The sequence below is a fragment of the Garra rufa genome, chromosome 2 (genome assembly GCF_049309525.1).
Source record: "Garra rufa chromosome 2, GarRuf1.0, whole genome shotgun sequence".
In the NCBI taxonomy this organism is placed as follows: Eukaryota; Metazoa; Chordata; class Actinopteri; order Cypriniformes; family Cyprinidae; genus Garra; species Garra rufa.
Window position 1 is genome coordinate 29,431,175 of NC_133362.1, and position 12,121 is coordinate 29,443,295.

The 12,121-nt window shown below is 37.2% G+C and overlaps 1 protein-coding gene and 3 non-coding genes across 4 annotated transcripts in view; 3 read left to right on the forward strand and 1 right to left on the reverse strand.

The window, feature by feature from the left end:
• atrnl1a (attractin-like 1a) overlaps nucleotides 1-12,121 on the reverse strand; it is a 326,819-nt gene that overhangs the window by 260,887 nt on the left and 53,811 nt on the right. Inside the window, exons 8-10 of the mRNA XM_073834640.1 lie at nucleotides 9,352-9,607; nucleotides 6,793-6,976; nucleotides 109-263 (exon numbers count right to left, since the gene is read on the reverse strand). Of these exons, the coding sequence (XP_073690741.1) occupies nucleotides 109-263; nucleotides 6,793-6,976; nucleotides 9,352-9,607 (595 nt within the window). The remainder of the gene's footprint in view (nucleotides 1-108; nucleotides 264-6,792; nucleotides 6,977-9,351; nucleotides 9,608-12,121) is intronic.
• trnag-gcc (transfer RNA glycine (anticodon GCC)) lies at nucleotides 8,436-8,506 on the forward strand. Its single transcript has one exon. It is a non-coding gene; the product is annotated as a tRNA-Gly (tRNA).
• trnag-gcc (transfer RNA glycine (anticodon GCC)) lies at nucleotides 10,876-10,946 on the forward strand. Its single transcript has one exon. It is a non-coding gene; the product is annotated as a tRNA-Gly (tRNA).
• On the forward strand, nucleotides 11,986-12,056 carry trnag-gcc (transfer RNA glycine (anticodon GCC)). The gene has a single exon. It is a non-coding gene; the product is annotated as a tRNA-Gly (tRNA).

Below are 12,121 nucleotides of genomic sequence, written 5' to 3' on the forward strand. Positions count from 1 at the left end.
AGATCACAACTGGGAACTTCTGGAAGAATCACTTTTATAGTAAATCCACACTTCACCTAGTGTAAGTACTAGTGTAATCAGAGAAAGGAAGTCACAGGTGGTTCATACCTATGTCATAGGACAGGAAGTCAGAGGAGAAGCATTTGGCCCCGTTACTGAGCGAGGTGTCATTATGAGTGTTTCCCCCGAACACCAGCAGAACTCCACTGATCAGCACAGCGGAGTGGAGGTATCTTGCCAGACCGCTTTCCTTCAGAATAAACCTGGGGAGAGGCAAACACACATCTCATTGGCTATTGTAATGCAGTGTGTGCGTGAGTGTTTAGCTTATGGGATGGAACAGTTGGTCTGAAGGTCGCTCTCCACAGGCTAGGTCAGATACGCAGACGGACGCCATCAGTAATATGGCACCACAGAGACATCTACCCACACACAGAAACACACACATGTATGCATAAGCACTTGAGCACACACAATCTAACAAAAACTTGCATTGTGTCACATGAAGAACCAGCCAGGTTTTACATTGATTTAAGTTTTTATTATTTTAGTAACTGTTCTTAATTCACTAAAAATAACCATTCTGTTACAAAACCGACTACACTGAATAATTTGTTTAGGAATCAGACTACTTTTGGATCCTCTAAAAAGAACCAGCTCATAAAAGTTGCTTATTCATAAATCAGAAATGGGCTATACTGTATGGTTTTGATTCACTAAGAATAACTGCCTTCTAAGAATCATCCATTCTTGAATCAGACTACACGGGTCGTACTATTTGTTTTTGATTCATTAAAAAAAGAAGTGTATTTGTTCAAGAATCAAACTGCACTTGTCATCCTAATTGTTTTACAGCAATCCTCTAAATAAGAGCTCATGAGAGTTGTTCACTCATTATTAAGACTAAACAGGCCTTGCTGTAAGATTGTGATTTACTAAAAAGAACCAGCTCTTAAGAGTTATTTGTTCATGAATCAGACTGCACAAGGGCTATACTGTACTGTTTTTGATTCACTAAAAAGAGTCATTCTTTCTGGAATCACACTAAATGGCTCCTAAGAATCATCTATTCTTGAATCAGACTATGCGGGTCAAACTATATGTTTTTGATTCATAAATAATAAGTATATTTGTTCAAGCATCAGACTACAGTTGTTTTTTAGACTAAACAGGCCTTGTTGTGTGATTTTGATTTATTAAAAAGAACCAGCTCTTAAGAGTCATTTGTTAACAAGATACATCCATTAATGAACCAGATTGCACTGTATTGTATGGTTTTGATTCACTAAGAACAACTGGCTCCCAACAATCATCTGTTCTTGAATCAGACTACACGGCTCTGTCACGTATCTGGTCTATCCTGTCATCATGAACTCTTGCACCACACTTCATGGACTTCATTCCCCACTAGCCACTGCACTAATCACTGCATTCACCTGCTCTCACTTTACTGATTACTGCTCACAGCTGCACCTCATCACACTGACTGCATTTAAGCTTCACACACACACATGCTGCGTCCCAATTCGCATACTATCCGTCCTAAATAGTATTCGAAAATAGAATTAGTATGTCCCAAATCGTAGTATGTTCAAAAAAGTATTCCAAAGATTCCCGGATGGTCTACTACTTGACTTCAGAATTCGAAGTGCGGATCAATGCACACTCTAACGGCTAATATTGCCCACAACACATTGCGCGGTGAACGAGGATTCGATTAGAACTACAAACACGCATAAAAAGTGTTAAAAAACTACAAACATGGAGGATATGCGCGACCAACGGACAGGTAGAGAAAGGGATTTGAGTGATAAATAATCAGTGTGTAACCTGATAAAAAATATATATTTTAAATGTTATCCTCGTTATATTTCATGTGCAGCAACATTATGAACTTTTATAAAGATAGGTTTGGTCATTAACGTTTAAATGCATAATTATGCAAACATGAGCAGAGTTCTCGGCATGAAAGACTCATGAAAGAACGTGCCTCTTCATTTCTCTCTATTACGATAGGAAATTAAATTAAACGAAATGTAGATAATGTTAACTGTGATGATTGACAGGGCAGTTTAAACAGTGACAGGATTCAGGTAACTAAGCAACAGAGCGTCCGTTAAAAAAGCAGTTATGAGGAAGTAGTATGTCCCAAAGCTCGCCTACTATTCTGCTACATACTCAAAAGTATGTACTTTTTCTTCACAAAAAGAGTACATACTTTTAGGGCGTAGTATAAGTAGGCGAATTGGGACGCAGCAACAGCCACTCTGCGAAGTCTTATTGTTCCTTCTGGTCATTATTTCCGAGCGTTTATTCCCGTGTTTGATTTCCTGTGTTTTTGATTCCTGGACTCCCCCCCGTGTTTGATTCTTGCTGCCAGCCCCGACCTTCTGCCTGTGTTTGACCACGATTTCTGCCTGCCCCTTTGTGTTTGTTTTGTATCAAATAAATGCTGCAAATAGATCCGCACGTCTCTGACTCTCCTTGTGACAGGCTCGTACTATATGTTTTTGATTCATTAAAAAAAAAAAAAGTATACTTGTTCAAGAATCGAAGTACAGTTGCCATGCTAATTGTTTTACTGTAATCCTCTAAAAACAACTCGCTCACATAAGTTGCTCATTGGCCTGCAAACCAGCCTTGCTGTATGATTTTGATTTACTAAAAAGAACTAGCTCTTAAGAGTCATTTGTTTAAGAATCAGACTACACAGATTATGCTAAATGTTTCTGATCCTCTAAAAACAACCAGCTCATACAACCTGTTCATTTGTGAACCAGGCTAAACAGACCTTGCTAAATGGTTTTGATTTACTAAAAATAACCATTTATTTCAATCATAGTTATTATAAATTTATTTTACTTTTTATCATTATTATTATTATTATTATTATTATTATTATATTATTTTAATGCACCAAATCAGACTAAACAGGCATTGCTGAATGATTTTGATTTACTAAAATGAACCAGCTCTTAAGAGTCATTCGTTTATGAATCAGACTACACATGGATGAATGTTTTTGATTCACTAAAAAGAGTCATTCTTTCTGGAATCAGACTACAAAATTACGCTAAATGTTTTTGATTATCTAACAACAACAAGCTCATAAAAGTTGCTATATGGTTTTGATTTACTAATGAAGAGACATTAAACAAAAGCACGCACATCAGTCTCAAATGGGTGCTCGACTAAAAAGCAACAAGTACAAAATAAAGTATGGTATGTGACGTTTCGAGCACGTAGGCTCTTCATCAGACCGGTCTGATGAAGAGCCTGCGTGCTCGCAACGTCACATTCCCTATGCGAAAGTTGTAGAGACTGCGTGCTCGAAATGTCACATACCCTATGCGAAAGTTGTTTTAAAAATAAATATTTTTGATTTACTAATGAAAATCAGTACATTAATGTACAGTTATTTAAATGTAATGTAATTTTTTTATTATTTATTTATTTTTATGGTTTTGATTTACTAAAAAGAATCAGCTCGTTCATTCATAATTATTTAATGGCACAAATAAATACAATATACTTTCTTAAACTCTTTTCTAAAGTTCTACCTTCAAAAAAGGCACAATGGGTTCCTAAATTCTTTCACTACTTCTCTCTTGCGCTTTCTATCTTGTGTCATCTCTGCTTCGACCTCATTGTGTTTGTGTTTGTGTGTGTGTGTGTGTGTGTGTGTGTGTGTGTGTGTGTGTGTGTGTGTGTGTGTGTGTGAGAATAAGCACTCTCTGTCACTCTGCATCCACTCAGCACTCCTCTCTACACTCTGTCAAACACCCCGAGCCCCGTAAGCGAAGCATTGTTTGATGCATTGTGCAGCTCCTTTCACTTACTTTGCCAATCAAAAGCCAGAGAGTGAGGAACGCACAGTCAGTCTTGTGTGTATGTGTGTGTGTGTGTGTGTGTGTGTGTGTGTGTGTGTGTGTGTGTGTGCGCAAGTAAGAGATCCTTGCGTTTAAGGGTAAGAGAGCTTTTAGAGACAGGTTTCACCATTAGGCCAAGCAAAGAGACAGTAAACATAAAAGCAAAGGGGGAAAAAACTGGGCAAGTGTCTCTTTTTTTAATGTCTTCCATCTGCAAGCACAGAAGAGAGCGACGTTCTAGAAGAAACGGATACAAAAGCTTTCTTTGTGCAGCCGACAACTTTTAAGTAAACCGTCTTTGAGTGCGAAAAGGAACGAATGCGAGAAAGAAACCTCAAATTAACTTCTACCACAACTTTGTGCTTTGTCTACGCTTCAAGAAGTGTTCCGTAGCATTCATAAAGTCACTGGTGGTAGCACTGGGTTCAGTTGTAGGGCAAACACTATGTTCATAATAACAAATGTCATAACATTTCCAAGTTAGTTTTGGAGTTCAAAGATAAAGAGTGTAATATCTGTACCACTAGCAACACCAAAAGTGGCTTTAATCCATTTGATTGAGTGAGCACACAGGTCCAGAAAAACAGTGCCCTTGTTACACATTGCATGTACTTGTGCATAATTACAGTTAAAGGTAAAAGTTTACATACACCTTGCAGAATCTGCTAAATGTTATGGATCATACTAAATGCATGTTATTTCTTTTAGTAGTGACCTGAACAAGATATTCACATTTACATAAAGTCCAAAATAGAAAATAATAGCTGATTTATAAAAAACTTGATTCCCCTTTTTAAAAAACAAACGCATATGCTGGTTAGGTAAGTTTTGATGCTGGTTTTAACTGGTTTATGCTGGTCATTTGCTGGTTTATACTGGTCTTTAGCTGGTTTATGCTGGTCCTTAGCTAGTCATGTTGCTGGTCAAGTACCAGCATAAACCAGGAAAGAACCAGCTTAAACCAGCATCCCAGCATCAAAATCTACCTAACCAGCATATGCTGTTTAGGGGGTGAAACCTTTGTGAATTTGAAGATCAGAGTATATTTAACTTATTTTGTCTTCTGGGAAACGTGTAAGTATCTTCTGTAGCTGTAAAATGCAGTACTAAATAAAAAAAAAAAATAAGAAAAATGTACACATTTTCATTCTTTTCAAAAGTTTTCACCCCCTGGCTCTTAATGCATCATTTTTCCTTCTGGAGCATCAGTGAGCATTTGAACCTTCTGTAATAGTTGCATATGGGTCCCTCAGTCGTTCTTTGTGTAAAAAGATGGATCTCAAAATCATACAGTCATAATTGGAAAGGGTTCAAATACACAAAAATGCTTAAAAACCAAGGAATTTGTGGGACCTGAAGGATTTTTCTAAAGAACAGCGGGTATTTTAACTGTTCAGAACAAACATGGGACTCATAAACAACTTTCACTAAACAAACAAAAAAAACACAGCTGTGGATCATTCAAGTAACAACACAGTACTAAAAATCAAGTACTAAAAATCAATCTTTTGAACGGGGCTATTATATAGGACTAACTATTATTTTCTCTTGTGGACTATTTGTAAACGTATTTTATGTAAAATATCTGGTCCCACTTTACATTAGGTGGCCTTAACTACTATGTACTTACATTTCAATTAATCATTTAGTACAATGTACTTATTGTGTACATACATGTTTTTACATTGTACTTATCTTTTTTTAAAAACCTATATGTAATTACATTCATAAATTAATTTCTGTAATTACCACTGTTGACACCCTAACCCACCCTTAAACCTACCCATACCCCAAACCTGCCCCTATCCCATATCCCACCTTAACAGAAGCAAAAGTGTTTTGCAATGCAATATGACCACATTAAGTACATTGTACTTATTTTTTGATGCTAGTACATAATAGTTAAGGCCACCTAATATAAAGTGTGACCAAATATCTTATTCAAGTCAGTACTAAATAAGAAATAACATGCATTTTGTATGATCCCTCCTATTTTGGTAAAATAATTAACATTTTGCAGATTCTGCAAGTTGTAAACTTTTAATGTCAACTGTAAATTCCCATGTAACACAGAGAACAAGAACAAAAACATTGATAAAAAAGAAAAAAGAAAGGGAAAAAAGCATCTCAGTGATTTACATTAATAATATACAGTATCACCTCTTTTCTTAGTCTTCTTTTAACACCTTTCCAACTCCACCACGTTTAAGAATAATTTGAAAGGTCCCCAATTGTCATCAAAAATGATATATTTACCTCTTAAAATATAAGTTTTTTTTCCATTTACCTTTTTTTCAGCCAACGTCCTATATTTGGTGCACAAATACTTTTCCAATTTAAAGAAATAAGCCATTTTGCTTGTTTTTATCCATACAGAAATCAATGATAGCCAAAATGGTTTGGTTACCAACATTCATCAAAATATATTCTTCTGTGTTCTGCAGAAGAAAGAAAGTCAATGCAAGGGTGGAAAATGTTCATTCATTCATTCATTCATTTTTGGCTGAACCATCCTATCTTTCCTATCACAAACTGCTGCTTTTCAGCAAGGTTATTAAAAAAAAGATTAAACACCTGTCTGGCAAGTTGGAATCGTTCCTCTTGGACAAAACCTCCAAAGAACTCAGCCTGGCAACAGTACCCTGGCATCATTTATAGTGTCACTACTAGCTTATTTGTAAATGCTGTCATATTTCACACATGTTGGAAAGTCTTGGTCAGCACACTCGTCGGCTTAGCGGAGACGTGATTCCTGCTCACATATGTGCATAGGTTTGATTTACGTGTGGATGAAAGTATCTGTTCTTTTTTGCGAGGGGGCAGAGGCTGAAATGGTTAGTCACAGTCACGCAACGATACACAGGCAGGCACACACACTTTTCATAGTTAAAGAGTATTACATGTACACAGTGCGGATACTCACCAGGTGTGTGTGTGGACCTGATAGCGGTACAAATGATCCACTAGGCCGTATTTGTTGGCAGGGAGGGCTTTGTATCCTCCGTGGACATATATGGAATGTGAGGAGCTGTCATAAACGCTGCTGTGGCCATATCCTCCTTGCACCAGCGCCCCATCCGTCTCTGCCACCGTCCAGGAGTTAGTGCCTGGCAGAGAGTTAGACTTTACTCTCAGAAACTCATATGTGCAATACAGCAAATGGTAAAAGTATAAAGCAGGGTAACATGAGAAAGCAAACTTCTTATATAAAAGAAACATAAAAGTGTAGTTTTTAAAATATACTTAAACTTCTTATTTTAACATAGACAGTCTTTAAAGTTGTGTTTTGGGACTTTTGCTTTAGCACAGTATCCTTTCATCAAGTCTGTTTCCACTGTGCGTTTTTGCACTTCGTTCAGGCAATCAGCTCGTGATCCGGTGTTTTCCGCACCTCAGAACAGCTCAGTTCACAGTGAATGCAGTGAACTTGTTTACTGTGCTGCTCTACTGCCGTTTCTGTCCAAATAAAAGCTTAAACGTGCAGTATGAATTGCTGACAGATAACATTGGTAGAATTACTGCAGTCCAAATTCAAATAATGTAATTAGACTAAGACAGTATACCGCAAATAAAAATGGGATTGAGTCAAAGTCAATTGCTGACTTAAGTTTTCTTAATTAAGAACATGCAATGGAGCTTTTAATTTTGAACTCTCAAAGTGCATGTTTTTATGGTTCTCTGACATTAATGCAGGTAAACATATGAAATATAAATAAAAAAAAATTAGTAAATATTTTATTTTGATTCATGTTATTTTAAAATGACTTATTTTAATTTGACAAACTCACAAACCCCAGTTTGGGAAACCCTGACGTGATGTTTAATGCATTTGGAATATATTGGAATGGAATATACACTATATTGCCAAAAGTATTGGGACACCTCGTTCTAATAAACAGGTTTGACTACTGTTGTAATTTCCATGGGTAAAAATCTTAATGTTTAAGCATATAATGCTATTCTAGGGGATTGTGTTCTTCTAATTTGATAGCAACAGCTTTGAAAGGACCTTTTTCTATTCTAACATGACAATGCCTCTGTGTATAAGGCAAGGTTTAAAAAGAAATGATTGATTCAGTGTGGAAGAACTAATCCCAGCTGAACATCTCTGGAGTGACTTTAAATGCAGACTTTAAGCCAAAAACTAATCACTAAACACCAATGACTTGTAACTGTGGTACAGTCATTTTTGACACTTTCAAAACGGTTGCAACAGAGATGGAAATACAATTTATAAATACATGAATTGTTTCCATCTTTGTTGCCACAGTTTTTGAAAGTGCCTTTTTCTGTTCTAAAGAAGGGGTGTCCCAATACTTTTGTCCATATAGTGTATGTACAAGTCATTGGTGTTTGGTGATGAGTTTTTGGCTCAAGGTCTGCATTTAAAGTCACACCAGAGGTGTTCAGCTAAGATTAGGACTTTGCTTTCTGTAGACCAGTCAAGTTCTTCCACACTGACTGAATTAATTATTTCTTTTTAAACTGTGCCTTATCTAAAAATAAGAATATAGTCTGAGAGCAACCACGAAAGACCACACGTCAGCAAACACAGAGGACATGTGAGCATTGGTGGTTCAGTGGTAGAATTCTCGCCTGCCACGCGGGAGGCCCGGGTTCGATTCCCGGCCAATGCAACAATGATTTTCAAACATTTGACTTTCAAATTAAGAAAATAAAAAATGAATACATTAAAACTAATTTTAAACAGAAGATAACATTGTGTTGAAACCAAATGTAGCATGCAAGTCTGATTTCAAAACTGTGGTTAGTTGCTCTCTAGTAGAACAGCTGTGATGAATTACACATGACTGAGTGTTTCAGAGGGTTAAGCGGTCTCTCCCTTTCATTGCTTTCCAGATTTGTTACATCACTTGAATTTTACCTATATCTACAGTTTAAGAAAACTTCTCTTCAAATATTGCATCACTCTAATTTCGCCAAATTTTTCATGTCATCAATTTTAAGAGATGTGTAGTGGGGTGCGATTGCCATCATTTTCACCAGCTCTAATAAGCTCATGTATTCATTTACAGAGTACGAATGGAGAAAGAGCGAGAGAGGGAAAGCGAGAGCATAAGAAAGAGAGATTTAAGTGGAGTCTCAACAGAGCTCAGACACATTAATCATTGTTCAATCCCAGACAGTGCGGTTCAGGTACCACCACTTCTTAATGACCTAAAGCATGAGTGTGCTTTTCAGTGGGTGTGTTTTTGTGACATAGAGTGGAGCGAGTTGAGTAGAAAATACCACTGAGAAGAAAAGAAAGTGGAAAACCTTCACTTTAATGAGTCTGGCCATGTCAACTCACCATGTCATCGCTAAAGCGCTGCGCTAATTAAATGTTATAATACACTGCCATCTGCTGGAAGCCAGAGGAAGTGTCATGAAACTACATACTCTGTTCACGCAAGGAATACTTTTCCTCATTCATGCAATTCTAAATCTTTTTTAAGCCACAGAGGCATATATTGGTACTTACGAATGTTGTACTCCTGTACATGGCTGAGGTAGCTGTAAATGGGCGAATAGCCGAAAAGCACCACCATTATGGGTTCTCCATTCCTGTCGTCCACTATGTGAGCAGTATGTCCCTCCACGGCGAAGGGCTGGAACTGCAGCCCAGGGCTAGGCGTCCTGAGAGACCATGATCGGCTGCGTGTATCAAACAGCCACAGTTCATCTGTTACGTTTCCCGAGCCTGCCTCCAGCTTCCCACCAAACATGTAGATATCATCCTGCAAAGGGTAGAGCAGAGAAATTAAGATGACATGATGATTTCTTTTGCAAGCATTTGTGGTATTACATTACCTCAGGCTGAGCAAAAGTTGGAGAGCAATTTACCAGCATCACAGTAGCACATATTCTCCTGTGTAAACAGGCAATCAATACACTGCATCTAGAAAGGACTCCATGGAGAACAGACTCAAGCCTAGTGACACTGCTGCATCTCTTTAACTAACAAAAACATGACTCAAACTTGAGCATAAAACTATGGAAAACTAATCTCTTTACTATTGCTATGTAGTGTTTACAAAGTTTAGAAAGAGCTGATGCCAGGTCAAATAGATCAATCTCATAAACCCAACTAAACTGTGATATACAGTCAAGCCCGAAATTATTCATACCCCTGGCAAATTCTTTTATTCAACCAGCGAGTTTTTTTTTTGTTTGTTTTTTGACCGGAAATGACACAGGCTTCTCCCAAAAGATAATAAGATGATGTACAAGAGGCATCATTGTGGGAAAAAATATTTCTCAGCTTTTATTCACATTTGAACAAAAAGTGACATGTCCAAAATTATTCATACCCTTTGCCAACTGTCACAGTCTATAGGAAAATCCTAAGTTCTATACCATTCCAAATAGTCCAAGCTGTTCTAAAGCATTCTAATTACCCTGATTCATTGGGAACAGCTGTTTTAATCAACTCAACAGGTGAAAAACAGAAGCTCTCTGCTGTTGGTTTGTGGACAGTCATGGGTAAGACAAAGGAGCTCACTGAGGACCTGCGGCTGCGCATTGTGGCTGCTCACAAGTCAGGAAAGAGCTAAAAGTCCATACCTAAATGTTTTGAAGTTCCAGTGACTACAGTGCAAAGTGTTATTAAAAAATACATGACGTTCCACACTGTGAAAAATCTCAGAGGACGTGGTCGGAAGCTAAAAATGACACCTGTGCTGGCCAGGAGGATAGTGATAGAGGTAAAAAAAAAAAAAGAATCCAAGGATCACCACCAAGGCCATGCTGATGACTCTGGGCTCTGCTGGTGGCAACATCTCAAGGCAGACAGTCCAACGGACACTGCACACCGCTGGGTTCCACGGACGCAGACCGAGGAGGACACCACTTCTCCAGATAAGGCACACAAAAGCCCACTTGGCCTTTGCAAATGCTCATCTGGACAAAGAAGAAGACTTCTGGTCTTCTGTTTTATGAAAAAACAGAGGGGAAAAAAGAAGCAGCCACGAAACACCACGTGTCAGCAAAAAAACAAGTCATGTGAGCATTGGTGGTTCAGTGGTAGAATTCTCGCCTGCCACGCGGGAGGCCCGGGTTCGATTCCCGGCCAATGCAACAAGGTTTTTCCAAGATACAAAAGTTATTTTGTGTACTTCTCTTATTTGCATATACTGCTATTCAAATGTTTTGGGTCAGTAAGAATTAAGAAATTACTACTTTTATTAATCAAATACAAAATTACAGTAAATACATTTATAATGTTTAAAATCTTTCTATTTCAAATAAATGCTGTTCTTTTTAACGTTTTATTTACCAAACACAAAATATTTGACAAAAATATTAAGCAGCACAACTGTTGATAATAATAAGATATTTTGGATGGATCATGTGACGGACTGAATCAATCATTTCTTTTTGTACCTTGCTTTATACACAAAGGCATTGCCATGTTAGAATTGAAGAGGGTCCTGTCAAAACTGTTGCTGTAAAATTAGAAGCACACAATCCCCTAGAATATCATTATATGCTTAAACATTAAGATTTGTACTCATGGAAATTACTAAATTAGTCAAACCTGTTTATTAGAAGAGGTGTCCCAATACTTTTGGCAATATAATGTGTTTTCTTACTCTTTGTATTTTTATATCAATATGGTACAAGATTATCCTATTTAAATCAATGTGAAAAACGAGATTAAATTACTGAAATGTGTAATGTATTGGATTATGTTACTAACTACGATTTTTTCATTAAATTTGGAATCAGTAACAGATTATAATTTGTAAGTAATCTACCCAGCTCTGGTAATCGGTGATAATACCGTGGTACTTTCACATATATCACAGCACTAAGTAATTTGCATATTAATCTGCCATGGCATACATAAATATGTATTTTTTGTATTTAAATGCTAAAATATTTAAGCACATATGCTTGAAATACACAGAATCCATTCATTGATTTTACACAGAAGGAAATTAAAATGTCGAAAATGTAGAGATTAGGGGCAGAATGGATGCAAAAATGGATCTTCAGAGAAAAAAAAAAAGTTAGTAAGAGTGAAAAGGAATGATTGAAAATAAAGAAAAAAATAGAGGGGAAAAAAGTAGCAGCCACGAAAAACCACGTGTCCGCGAAAACAGAAGTCATGTGAGCATTGGTGGTTCAGTGGTAGAATTCTCGCCTGCCACGCGGGAGGCCCGGGTTCGATTCCCGGCCAATGCAACAATGTTTTTTAGAACCTTTATTTTTAAGAGTGTGGAGTAATGGCTGCTCGAAATTCAGCTTTG